Raw genomic sequence first — 15,082 nt, 5'->3', positions numbered from 1 at the left:
TAGAACACTCAATACATATATACCTGTAGGTCACGGAAAAATACAAAGTAGCTCAGAATATAACAACATAAAAAATTGACAAACAAGAGGAGAACATTGGGTCAAGCTTGTTTGTTTATCTAATATGTAAGATGTCCCAATATCTCCTTCAGATGCCTCTTAAAGGTCATCAAGGTTTCAACTACACACATCGATAGTTTGATCTAGATTTTTCACAACTCTTTAAGTGCTTCCTGGCTTCAGTCCTAAAGGCACTTCCCCTTAATTTCCACTGGTGTCCTTGAGTATGTTGAAAGAATTCTGTTGGATTTACTTTATTAATAATATATTAAATATAGCACACTAAATGTGAGTTTGCAGTTATTCCCAAAATTGAGAGAAAAATGTAATTTTTGATTATAATACAATTTATTTGACATGGTGCATATACATATATATATATCATCATCAACAATAACTGAATCAAAGTCAGACCTCTATCATCCATCGATCCATTTTCCAACCCGCTGAATCCGAACACAGGGTCACGGGGGTCTGCTGGAACCATTCCCAGCCAACACAGGGCACAAGGCAGGAACCAATCCTGGGCAGGGCGCCAACCCACCACAGGACACACACACACACACACCAAGCACACACTAGGACCAATTTAGAATTGCCAATCCACCTAACCTGTACGTCTTTGGACTGTGGGAGGAAACCGGAGTGACCGGAGGAAACCCATGCAGACACGGGGAGAACATGCAAACTCCACGCAGGGAGGACCTGGGAAGCGAACCCAGGTCTCCTAACTGCGAGGCAGCAGCGCAACCACTGCACCACCATGCTGCCCATCTCCATCATAATCATAAGAATGTGCCACCACGAATCATGGGATGTTCAGAGTGGCACCAGATGTCCAGCTGGCCAAGGTTATTTGTAACCATTGTTGAATGGAATTTTGTTTCTCTCTTCACTTTTCTTATGTAGATACATTAAAGAATACAAGGTAAAATTAATTTTTATATGTATATATAATTATGTACATATTAAATGGTATTTTAGGGATGTGATCAGCTTTGTGTTTTTGCTTTGGTTAAATTCTGTTCTCTGTGTATTTTACCTAGAACTGTAAGGAGGGCACACTAATGCAGTTGTTATCTTTGCCATCTTATAGCTTTAGTGTCCCGTGAAGCAATCTCAGCCTGAACACTGCCAGTGTGGAGATTAAACTTTCTTCCCATGCCTGCATGGGTTATTCTTCTTGTACTCTGGATGCCCTCCCACAAAAGGGATGTAAGTTAAGTTTACTGGGGACTCTATAAGTATGGCCCACTATAAGTATGGACATGTGTATGAGTATGTCCTGCAAAGGACTGGACACTTATTCCAGGGTGTTTCTTCCTTTGCAACCAGTGCTGCCAGGATAGGTACAGGCTCCATGCAATCCTGAAGTGGGTAAGCAACAAAGAAAATGGATGGATGGATTTAAAATTATAGTGCTCTGGGTTTGGGATTGAAGATTTGTTATTGAATAAACTAACCTAAACTAAAATGAATTTTAGAAATAGTAAAATAATCCATATAATGCAAATTTAAATAAAGTTTATATTTTACTTATCATCCTTGACTATATGTCACTCTAGTACAGTATGCTCTTAGTCTAGTATTCTAACAGTACAGCATTTCAAATCATGCCAGCGAAACAACTTTAGTTGAATTTTGACTAATATTGTTCCTTTTCTTTTTATCATTTCATTTAGCCATGGAACTAACTATAGCCTACACTTCTTTGCTTTACTTTAAACTTTGTTACATATTATTAATTTAATTGTTCTCTGATAAATGTGACAATAAATAATAAAGCAGTATGTGAGCATACATAATTAAGTGCAGCACATATAGACAGACAGACATGAAAAGCATTACATGATAGATAGATAGATAGATAGACTTTTTTTCTTGGACGATGCAGCAGATTAGGACAGCTACCAGAAGCCACAGGACTGAGATCAGCATCGAGTAAAAATAAATAAAGTTAAGTGAGAGCGACAGTCTGGGCACAGGCTAAAATTTGTAGCTAAAGCAAAGTACATCTGTTTATATGTGCATTAATGTGTCACAACTAAATGGCACTGGGGCACATAAATAAAAGGAATTGCTCAAAAACAAACAGCAATCACAATTAACAAGTGTGGAAGATGGAATATCAAGTGCTACATCTACATAAAATAATCAAGTCAGTTGAAAAGACAAAATAATCATGTAGTTTGGTGGCAGCAGTCAGGTAAGACGTGCAATGCTAATCAGCACTGATATATTGATCAGGGATTGCAGTGGCGGCAGTAGCATGTCTGAAGTTAAGCTACTATCTCCTTCATGAGAGTGTCACATGTTTGGCATCATACTAAAAAGCTAATGTTCTTTATTGCAGTGTGGCATGTCACCTTCATTTCATTTTTTTTTCTTGAATCATTACAAGTAACCCGTTTCCTTTCTAACTAAAGGTTAGTTAGTAGCAGTGGTGCACTGTACTGTGTAGAAAAACATAACATTCTAATATCAGGTGTAAATGTGATCAGGCTAAATTATGAACAGGTACAATCTATATTTCTCTTTGAGAAAACTAAATGATTTATTGCTTGTAACACATTTTGCATATTGATGAAGCTGGCCGCTTTAAAAAGGTCCAAGGGCCAGAAGTGTGCCACACAGGATTGGTGTCTGACACACTTCATCTAAACAAAACTTACTAACATACTATACATACCATAACAGCTTGACACTGTTAAAGCTTGGTATTCTACACACAAGCTACCAGCTTGCTAACAATAATTACCAAAAGTTGGTGCTCATGATGAAGCATTTGTTATTTTTACTGTTGCTTCATTTACTTTCTTTACTGTGCTCGTTTAAATCCACTTAATGGGGAATTTTACAGCTAATGAACAAAGTTTTCCCATTTTTAAAGTTCTGACTATATTCGTTTTAAATACTGTTTTAAAAAGTTGTTTTTATGCATTCTTTGAACCCTGTTCGTCTTCACAATAAACTACAAAACTTTTAAAAACACTTAATGAAAAATATGAAATTGGCAATCTAAAAAATATCTAAAGGATCTGAATTTTTGTGCTTGATGTCAGGAATAAGTTCCTGTTCTCTGCACCACAAACGTAATCAATGAGAGGTCAGGAAATGGATGGATGAAGGATGGGAAATGTGCTATACAAATAAAATGTATTATTATTATTATTATTATTATTAGGCCTATTCTTCAAGGCCATACAACTAGTCAAAAAGTGAAACCATTACAAATGACAGACTATATATTATTCAGTATGTAGTTTGCAGAGACAGTGCAGCTGCTTACATTGTAAATCGCTTCACTCCATATCTGCCTACCAAAGGTGTGTTGTTGCTGTTGATATGTCCCAAATAAAGACATTTGTAGGATAACTTGAAAAGCCCAAAGTAGCTCTCCTTGGTTTGTTGCTTATGATGTAATACTTAAACAAGTATAAGGCATCTTATTTTCTATAAAATCTAACTGAAATAATCCTACACATATATGCATATAAAAAACTCATCTATACAGTATCCTATTTATGTACCGTCTATGTTCTCTATTACAAGCCTAGCTCTGATTAATAGTTCATGTCTTTTTTTATTATATATTCTGTAAAAATATAATCTAGCATGCAGTCCTATACTGTACATTATTTTGTAATTGCTTTGTGTATTTTACTTAAATTCTTCTGAATACTATTTTGTTGTTTCTTTTAAAACAAACTATTGCTAGATGATGTAGTAATGCATCATACTTTTGCTAAGATATCTTTTTACATATTGGGTCATTTCTACATTTACATTTAGTTATTTAGGAGACACTTTTATCCAAAGTGACTTACAAAAAAGTCAACATAATCGAATAACGTCAGTCTAGTGACTGCTGGGAACAAGTGTTATATAGTACAAGGGTACAAAATTGATTCCCACAAGTGAAGAGCACAAAACAAAAGCTAGTTACAATTCCCAGTTTCACCTAGCAGCTAATAGCAATCAGACAGAAATTCACCAAACCAAAGACACTTCTAATGCTTCTTGAACACATTGAGGTAGTCAGAGTTTTGAATGGAGGTGGATAGCTTGCTTCATGCTACACATGAAAAGAAGCAGTTCATCAGAAGATCTGAGTCATTGAGAATGAACATAGGACCTCACACGTGTCTCCATATATATAGGTGCAGACCCACTAGCTACTCTATAGGCATCAAGGATTACAACTTAATATTTACCACTACAGGAAGCCAGCATAGTGATCTGAAGAGAAGAGTGACATGTTACTGCCTTGGCTGGTTGAACACCAGATGTGCCGCTGCATTTTGAATTATTTGTCACGGCTTGGTGACACAGGCTGGTGCTCATGCCAGCAGAGAGATTTTATAGCCGAATACAAGACAATCCACAGTAATTCATGGTGATAAAATGCACTTACTACCTTAAAACTCAATTCTGCTTTTCAGAAATTTTTATCAGTTTAACACAACCAGATATTTGATTATATAATTCAATTTTTCAACCAAAATACTGTATGATCAAATCATGTTGAGAACCTACAAGTAACCAGCTGCCCAAGAAAAGATGAAATGGTTCAAATGACAGCATACTGGACAGCCAAATTTAGCAGTGTCAACAACTTGTTGTTGCAGTGTGAATTCTGTACACATATTACAGGAAGAAAGATTTTTTACACTGTGGACAAAAGGCTGCAATGCTATATATGCAAAGGATGATCTAGCATTACAGTAAAGTGCATACCATATCACAATGTGCCTAAATCTGTAACATCCGTTGTTATGAGTGGTTAGCAGGTGCTTAGTAAAATAGATCACGGCAGTATTTGTAAATCATGGCAGGTGAGAGAAAGAAAAACTGACCTTAAGTGACTGAGAAGTGTCAGGGTCAGTGTCATGGTAAAGGATGACATTATTTGCCATGTCAAAACTTTCTCGCACTCCAAGGTGATAAAACAGTGATGGCTGCCTGAACACATCACTCATGTCCACCACAGCAATATCTGAAAAGATAAAAAAAAATAAATACATAAAATTGTATATATTTATGTATATATCCTCAAAGCCTGCAGAAAAACATTAAGGGTCAGAAAGAATTAAATACATATTTACTTATTGGATATTTTAAGTTCAGAAGATGGATTGATGATTTCACACTTTAATCTAAAAACAAGAACAGCACTATTTTCTCCAGCTGTAAAACTGATGTATTAAAGCTACTACCAACCTTGATATTTTAAAAAGAAATATGTATATGAACAAATACTGATAAAAGAGAAGGGACCATAATCATAAATATCTCTTGACAGAGACCATAAAACCTGACAAACCTTCACATGAATACAAACATAACTGTTAATTATGTAAGGTTTAAGAAAAGTGCGAGTATGTGTGTGTATGTGTTATATATACAGTATGTGTGTCACGTGTACACATAATTTGGCTGCAGGAGGGTACCAGGTGCTTGGTCTGTTAAGCCCCGCCTATTATGTGCTGCCAACACACTACTTTTCTGTCAGAGTGTGCTCTTTTAGCCTAAATAGACCAACCCACAAGGCAATGGGACTGTTTATCCATAGTTGGGACAGTGGTTGACTTGCGAAATGTTTGGAGAAGATACTATTATTGGGAATTGTGTGCCCCCCTACAGTACTTTAAAAACAGCTTTGTGGAGATATTCACCTCTGACCATGATGAATAATACCTGGAACTAATTGTGGTTGAAGTCTGATGGCAATGGGGTGTCCAGAGATAGGAGCAGGTACGAATGGACTGGGTGCTCCTAGTTACAACCCTGCACATCAGAGACACAGGGTATTTTGTTGCTAACAGCTGGGACTGAGTGGTAGCTGTTTTCAAGAGACCCCGTGTGACTGAGCAGCCCTATTTAGGGAGCGCACTGCTTACCCCAATTGAGGAGGGGCTTAGAAAAGGTGGCCTAAAAACTGCCCACTCAACTCATGCCTGGATAAGTTACCACACCTAATAAGTTGTATGATCTAAAATAGACAAGATGGAACATAAGGACTCTCCTGGACTCATATGGTGGTTCTGACAGAACCCATAGAAGAACAGCCCTAGTTGCAGCAAAGCAAAGTCGTTTTAGTGTCAATGTTTCTGCTTTAAGTGAGACAAGGCTTATGGATGAAAGTTCTTTAACAGAGGAGGGGATGGGTTATACCTTCTCCTGGAAAGGTTACCCCACAGGTGGACAACACCTGCATGGACTGGGAATTGCCATTAAGAATACACTACTGCCGAGATCCAAGTGGGACAGAATAACAAGACATGGAGTTGAGTGCTTGGCCGACATGGTATTGGCCAGGCTATTGCAAACGGTTCAAGACTACTTAATCTCTACTCTGAGCCTGACCTAACCAACACCATCTTCCAACAGAAAACTACATATAAGACATCATGGATGTACCCTCACTCCAAACACTGGCATCTGATTGATTATTGAGACATAGTGACATCAGAGAAGTTCCATCACCCTTGCTATGAGAAGTGCAGAATGTTAGACAGATCACCATATGATATTGACCAAGACACAAATGAAAGTGTACTCCTCTTTGTGGAGGCAAGGGCCCAATTGGTGGCAACTAGATTGCAGTCACCTGGCAAACATTGATGTAAGAAGCAAGTTAATTTGCACCCTAGCTGAGAAAATAGGGAAAATTGAGTCTTCCTTGAACAACATGGACCAGAAGTGGGCTTACATCAGCTGAGCTCTCTATGAATCAGCAGCCCAAACCATTGGCTCTAAGAACAAGAACCATCAAGACTGGTTTGATAACAACCCAGAGACTATCCATGACCTGCTAAAGAAGATGCATAAAGCACATCGGGCAACTTAAAATATGCCCACATCCAGTACCATCAGGCAGCAATGGCAGAAAGTTCAGCAAGAAGTACAGAGAGCACAAGAAATTCAAACAACCAGCCAATAGAAATGACATTCATATATTTTTATAATGCTGTCAGAAGTACTTACAACCCAATAAATCGTAGCATCACTCCTCTGAAAACAGCAAATGGTCTAATAATCTTGAAGGACCAGAACATCATTCTGATGAAGTGGACTGAACATTTTAATATCCAACTTAATCAGGACTCTGATGTAGACTTCACCATTCTGGTTGAAATGCCTACATTTCCTCCCAATTACAATCTCAACCAATCTCCAACATTTTTTGAGGTTCTGTCAGCTGTCAGTTCCCTTAAAACCAATAAGTCCCCTGGTGCTGACAAAATACCTGCAGAGCTGTTAAAACAGGGAGGATACCTCTGTACAAGGACTCTACACTAATATATTACCAAGGTCTGGGTTGATGAGAACATCCTACAAAAATGGAAGGATGCTAATATTGTCACTATTTTTAAGAAGAAGGGTAACAGGGCCATCTGTAGCAACAGTAGGGGTATATCATGCCTTTCTGTTGCTGGCAACGTCCTGGCTAAGGTGATGCTTCAGAGGCTGATCAACAACATCACTGAATCAATGCTGCCTGAATCGCAGTGCCGGTTCAGGAAGAACAGGAGCACAGCTGATATGATTTTCAGTGTGACAGCTTCAGGAAAAGTGCTGGGAACAACATGAGGACCTATTTATGCCATGTGTTGACCTCTCCAAACCCTTCTATACTGTCCTTAGAAAACTTTTGTGGGGTGTCCTCCTTAGGGTTGGTGCTGATGTTGCATGAGAGGATTTGATTTGCAACTGGCATTCCAATTCATTCAAAAGATGTTCAGTAGGGTTGAGGTCAGGGCTCTGTTCAGGCAATTCAATTTCCTCCAACCAAACTTATAAAACCAATTCTTAATGGACCTGGCTTTGGGCAAAATCATGCTGGAACGGTAAAGGGCCTTTCACAAACTAGTGCCAAAGTTGGAAGCAAAAAATGATGTAGCATTAACAGTACCATTCATTGGAACCAAGGGACTTAGCCCACACACTGTAAGACAGCACTAGACCATGATCCCTCCTTCACCAAACTTTACAGTACTATGCAGTCAGGAAGGTAGAGTTCTTCTGGCACTTGCTAAATCCAGATTCTTCCCACAGACTGCCAGAGAACATGTTTCTACTGCTCAGAGGTTAATGGTGGCATGTTTAACATCACTCCAGCCACCTCTTGCCATTGCTCATAATAATCTTATGCTTGTGTGTGGCTACTTGGCCATGGAAACCCATTTCATGCAGCTCCCAATGCACAGTTCTTGTGCTGATGTTGCTTCCAGAGGCAATGTAAAACTCTGTTGTGATGCAACAGAGGATAGGCGATAGTGCCACATTAAAGTCACTGAGCTCTTCAGTGCCACCTATTTTACTCCCAATGTTTGTCAAAGGAGATGGAATCTCTATGTGCTTAAATTTATGTTTCTGTTAATAGTGTGTTCATCTGAAACACCTGAACTCAATAATTTGGAGGGATGGAGACATACTTTTGGAAATTCAGTGTATAGTATATGTATGTACATATACACACATATACATACTGTATATACAGTACATATATATGTGTGTGTGAGTATATAAGTGAAATGTACAATAACCAAAGGCCACTGCCTTTGCATTCAGTTTGGCAATGTGATCATCCATCCCCCATCAACTTAACATTTTTAACAATATCATTCTGTCCTCTTGGACCTCCAAATCGAATCCCTTGTAAATATATTGCAGTGGGTTTATCCACTAATCCATTTTGTCATTTCTGCTCCCTAATGTTCCCAGAACTTTCTTTCGATATTTTGGGAGTATCTCTCTCTCTCACTCTCTACTTGTTTTTTGTCTCAATTTCTTTCTCATCAATCCACTCTGCACAAAGTTCTGTCACCCCACAATTTACTTCTTCTGGATCTTTCTACATGTCTTTCATAATCCAATCCAGCAGATGTTATTTTTCCTGGGTACTTTCATCACCAAGCTAGCCTTGGCCTCTCACCTGAAAGCCCTTTTTTCTTTTTCTGTTGATTCTGGGAAAACGTTTTCTCTACCCTGGTCCTTCATGAACTGTCAGCATAGAGGATCATAAAAGGATCTAGGCATGATACAGGGAAATGGCTCCCATTTACCAATCTTTTGGACTGTCTGGTGATTGGTGACAATGGGAGCACATCCATCTTGTTGCTATGATCATGCTGTAGTCTGCTGGCCTCTCCTTTTTGACACACAGGCTCCAATCAGTCATCTTCTTTCTTTTTATATTATTGTGTTTTTTATTTCAGTTGTATATAATCCTGGTTCATTATGTATTTAATTTACTCTCTTTAATAAAAATTTGATCACAAAAACAATTCTAAATAGTGCAGTAATCAGCATGTTGTTGGTTCTCATGGTGGGCAATTTGTTCTTAAATTAATTTTGTGCATGCCAGGTACATTCAGTATAGATATCACTTAAACACTCTTACTAGATTTGGATTGCTTGAAAAAACAGTTTGAACAGTCAAACAAAAATGTAGCAACACTAATGGAAAAAGGGAAACCAACAACCAACTTGCCTAAAATAAAGGAGCATCTGTAGTACCCTTACACCCTGAACAGCCTGGTACCAGGCCAAGCGATCATTTAAAAATCTTTTGTTATATCATACAGATGAAGTATTACACACACCGACACAAACAATACCTCATTTGCAAGCAACAGCTGTCACATTCCCAGTAATCAAACTTTTTACAGTTGACTTTTAATCTGGTATGAAATAATAAGTGTGGTGTTTCATAAATTGTCACAAAAAATTTGAAAAAAATCATAGTAATTATTCAGTATAAAGTGTTATGCGTCAATCAAAGAGTCCTAACCTATAGATTCTCCTGATCAAAACAATCAAAGTCCAATCATATTATTGTGTGACGTACCAATCATGAGATATCCTCCAAATACGAGAAGTCGCAAGGCAACCTTTGGCAAATACACCTAACATTTCAGAGTCATGAACTCGGACTCAATAGGTCACACGCTTGCAAACCTTATTTCATTGGATGGCAGCGACTGTGACATCTCCAACGATACATAGATGTCCATATATAGACATAATGAGACACTGCTAAGGGTGTGAATAATGAAAAAATTATACTTTTTGAAGCTGGAGCAAACAATGTAAATAGTTTCATGTAAATGTGTAGGTCACTGTTTTATCTGTAATAAAATTGTTTTGACCTCTTCCCATTTGGACAGGTGCACTCATGGTGCCAAATGCTGTAACTATTAATTTGTGTTACGAACATGAAACTTTAGACAGGTAGGTTGACAGAGGTGAAAAAAACAGAACACAAAAATGTGAAACGGTTACTGTAGGAATTTTAAAATTTGACATAAACACAAATTCTATCACATTTGAGAGGTTAGTGAAAAACGGACTGTCCTGTCTTTATTTTTGAATAATAAAGTGTTATTTTGGGGTACCCTACCCCCTCAGGTGGATACTGCTGAAAAATGCCCTTAGGGTATAAGGAGAAGGGATATACCGTACTTTTATTGTGGCAGGTGATAAATAGGGATATTAATGATTACCTGTTTGTCAATTAATTTACATTAAAGTTTAAAACAAATAATAATATTATTGATTACACAGTTATTGACATTTGTGATGAGAATGTAATTTCCTGACTGCATTTCAACACCTGATATATTGTTAAATGAAACAAAGATAGTAAAATAGTTAAGTTACATAGCGAATTGTGTCAAATCCAGAAGTAGAACAGATGCCTTCAGTTAAAATGAAGCATGTTAAATGTAGCTTGGTTTGCAAATGGGCAACTAAGTACACTGTAAGTTGTACAATACTATCCTAAAACACCAAAGCAGTGCTTCTAAAGTATATTACCACAAACAAAACAAGTATGCTGCTTGCAAGGTTAACATCTAGCACCTACCATATTAGTAGTAAGCAAAAGAAAACTTCTTACTGGCAGTCAGCAGACATCACACAAATGGTATGTACAAAGATAGAACAAGAACAGTTACCAACTACACTTATAACTAAGTTTTAAACAGTGCTAAGCAAAGAATTGTATCACTGTAACTTGCAACTACATAGAATGGCAGAGGAAAAAGATAGTACTATATTTTTCAGCCTGACTTAAGTAATTTCTTAGCAAGGCTGTCATCTTTGTCATGGAAATTAGTTGTGTGTGTTTATTATAATACCCAAATCATCTTTACTGCTAATTCATCCACACCCATGAAGCGGGCAGGTTTCAGTTGTCTTATATATAAACGTCTATGCGTGGAAGTGTGTGTGTCTGTCCGGCCCAGAAGTGAGAGGTGGAGTCAGGGTAAGGCCTCCTCCTCTGAGGAAACAGAAAAGTCACTGAGCCGCTAAGAACACAAGCGGGGCCAGCATGCCAGCGAAACAAATCCTCCTAGGAGAGAGATGCCCAGAATAGTTTGTTTCAATTACTTGACATCTCTACATTTTACTTTTTTTCTGACGATTTCAATAGTTTCTAGGACCCCAGGCTTTTTACAGCACGGACTTACACAGCTAGTACATTATAATCACCATCAATAATCAATTTTATTTGTATTTCACCTGAAGACATAGGCTATCTGGGGATACCTGGAACATACATTTCTTTAGGATTATCTGTTCTCAGCTGCCTGTCTGGCAGTTAACTGCCTGAACACACAACTGATTTCCAAGACTGATCTGATTTTCATTTAAAAAAAGCATAAAATGCTTTACATTAAAGAAAAGAGACACACTGTGACATACTGTATATTCTCCCCAACGTTAACACAAAATCTTTCATACATAACACATAAATAAAATCCTTAATGGGAAAATTTTGAATGTACAGTGGAACCTTGGGTGACGACCGTAATTCGTTCCAAAACTCTGGTTGCAACCCGATTTGGTCGTGACCCAAAGTAATTTCCCCCATAGGATTGTATGTAAATACAATTAATCCGTTCCAGACCATACAAGCTGAATGTAAATATATATACTCTCGCTCGCACTCTCTCTCTCTCTCTCTCTCTCGCTCGCGCTCTCTCTCTCTCTCTCTCTCTCACACACGCTCGCGCTCTCTCTCTCGCTTGCTGCACAGGGAGAGACTAAACATGTGCGGAAATCATCGGCGCGTACGAACCGGAAGGGAAACTGGCTTGTTCGTCATCCGAGTGTATGGTCGTGAACAGATGCAAAAGTTTGGCAAACTTTGTGGTCGTAACCCAATTTGTACGCGGTCCGAGACATTCGTGACCCGAGGTTCCACTGTATTATTCTCTGTGTTGTTAAGCATGGCTTCTGGGTCAAGTGGCACCTCAAGGAAGTTTCTTCCTTTCATGTTCCAATAAAGCTTGGACAGCATGCATTAGTACAGCGCGTTGCCACACCCACCACACAATGAAACAGTTCAGGATCCCAGTTGGCAACTCCCCAGGTAGACATACGGTCCAGTCTCACCCCTCGGATATGACTATCTATCTGCAGCAGCCAGGTGTTACAAGGGCATCCCCTTGGTACGATCCAGCTGTATGGGCCCTCAACAGTGAGGATCCTACAAGCCGATCACCCTCAGGAAATAATGCCACACGGCCAAAGTGCTGTAACTGACTCTCCTTAACAATGCAGGTAATGTGCCTCATTCGGGACTCCATGAGCAACCACTCATTCGACACAAAGTCAAACCAGCGGTACCCAAGGATTCTCCACAGAGATACAGTGCCGAAGGAGTCCAGTCTTCGTCTTAGGTCACTGGATAGCGTCCATGTCTCGTAACCATATAGCAAAACAATAAGCACCAGGACTTTAAGAACGCACACCCCATTCCAGCAACCTTATTACCCACTCATGCTCTCCCAATCCGTCTACTGACTTCATAGGAAGAGTCACCAGAGTCAGGAATGTCTCTGCCAAGTTAAATAAACCTCTTGATGATGTCGACATTCTCTCTGCAGACAGACACACTGCTGATGGCTGTGCCAAGATGTCATTACAGGCCTGGATCTTATTTTTTATCCATGATACGTGCAAGCCCAGACATTCAATACCATTGAGCTAATTCCTAATGCCTCCAACTAAAGAGTAATCTCAATTTGAGTCGTATCTTCAAAGCAGTCACTGTGAGAATGGATTTTACCATTTCATCTCTTACAGAAAAAAGACACGCTATTTGGATAGTGGCATTTCTATCAATTTGGCAGGTAAATTGGAGTTGAGGAACTTTATAATGCAGCATATTTACACTCTAAACAGTATAATGCAAACTATGTTTATTGGGCTAAAAGTTGACATTAACTCCTCCAACAGCATCTGGGAAATATAACAGTAATACTGAAATGCACCTCAGCTAACTGCTACATTCATCTCTGCCAGCTTTTATAATGGGTGTCCCTAACAAACCCTGAATGTGGATTTAAATGCTCAAAAATTCTTTAATACAAGCCAAGTGTAAATTTAGTATTTGTGTAGATTGTTGTTTGTTGTTGTTGTGGTTACTTTGTCACCGTTGTGGCTTTAACACAGCACTTTAAGTGAAATGACATTACACAATGCTAATCCCAGTACTGAACCTGGAACATCCTTGGAGCTAACACTTTCTTCTAGACTTGGGTGATGATATCAGGTGGTTTTGTTATTTTTTTTTTATCAGATGTGGGCGATAGCAAGACTGCTTTCTGTTCTACTTAACTATTCTTTCAGCCTTGTTTATAGTGTTCTTGACTTCCAGGACTATCAAGTGTGTATTAGTATGGATGCTAATGTGACCCTCGACCCATATATACATTTTTCGCTTCCACTAACACCAAATCTGTATTCTATACCTCTTCAATTATGTTGAATGGATTTAAATCTGCCAGATAGTTTTCCTTTACTGGACCCTCCTACTATAAAACCTTTCTGTTTCTTGCAATCCTAGTAAACACAGTCACAAAGGAATTTCATTTTTATATCTCATACCATAGCACCTATTTTCTCTGATACTAATATTTCAGCTGCTTCATTTTTGAATCATAACATTTGCTTTATAAACCTTCTTAACCCATGGTCAGCAGCTTCATGCCATCAAGAAGTATTTATTATCTAATAAAGTGGTATCATGAGCAAGTATCAGCTACACTCAAGAAAAATACTTAACACTGACAGGAGTTATATGGTCTCCAATTAAAGAGAATATTCAGAGCAATATCATTCTATTTACATCTTGCTCATTCAAGGCCAAAAATAATTTATAAAATAGAAGAGAAATTTCACAGTTTATAAAAACCCATCCCCAAAGATGATGAAGCACAAATTGCTAATGTTATTACAGAGCTTAACAACCATTACTCTGGTGCAAAGCATTGCAGATTCACAGAGTTTGTGCTCAATTTGAAGTATCTGGAACTACACATACATTGTGCATTCATAAGAATACATTTCTTTCATCATTCCCTGCTGTAAGGTTTAAATTTTAGCCTACAATAATCTTAAAAAAATAAATGCAGAATTTAGAAAATTTTTGTGATGCCTTTTCTACCTTAATAAGAAGACAACCTGATTAATCCTTCAGAGTTCATCCCCACAGCTTGAGGTGCAAGTTAGAAATAAAATCCTGAAACAAATATTTGGTCCTCAAGAAAGATAACAATAATACAAGAAAAAAGTAGGGCGCACCACCTCTGAAATGCATTTAAAAACTAGCAAGACAGAGTAGGGATTGGAAAAAAAAGCCAAGGTTTAACCGTTAGCATACTATATATTCTAATATTTATAATGGACAGGCTTCTGCTGCTTAAACCTGACACCTCAGACCAATTGCTGCTTTATACTATAACGGTTACACATCCATTACAACAAGCAAAAGCTGGATATCTTGGTCTATAAAGACAGTGGAATATAACTGTCATATTTCCAGTTTTCCCTTTGCTATTATACTGGATTTTCAAAATTAAAGAGCCCTTTCAATACTAGCAGTGGTCACTTTAATTACTTGAGTCCTAACCAACAAGTACTGTAGTTTTGAGCACACTGTATTTTATGTGGCTGGTGACTTGACACACCATGCATGAAACTATAAGGCATAACAAAAAATAAATGT

At 38.1% G+C, this 15,082-nt stretch overlaps 1 protein-coding gene across 6 annotated transcripts in view; it reads right to left on the bottom strand.

The window, feature by feature from the left end:
* Positions 1-15,082, bottom strand: part of map3k15 (mitogen-activated protein kinase kinase kinase 15) — a 219,346-nt gene that overhangs the window by 163,934 nt on the left and 40,330 nt on the right. For 4 of the 6 annotated variants that reach the window (XM_051926897.1, XM_051926899.1, XM_051926900.1 and 1 more), the window contains exon 2: positions 4,917-5,056. The exons of the other annotated variants lie outside the window; for them this stretch is intronic. In XM_051926897.1, the coding sequence (XP_051782857.1) occupies positions 4,917-5,056 (140 nt within the window). The remainder of the gene's footprint in view (positions 1-4,916; positions 5,057-15,082) is intronic. 6 annotated transcript variants of the gene reach the window in all.

Source organism: Erpetoichthys calabaricus, chromosome 4, assembly GCF_900747795.2.
Source record: "Erpetoichthys calabaricus chromosome 4, fErpCal1.3, whole genome shotgun sequence".
Taxonomy (NCBI): domain Eukaryota; kingdom Metazoa; phylum Chordata; class Cladistia; order Polypteriformes; family Polypteridae; genus Erpetoichthys; species Erpetoichthys calabaricus.
This window is presented reverse-complemented; position numbering and strand designations above follow the sequence as displayed.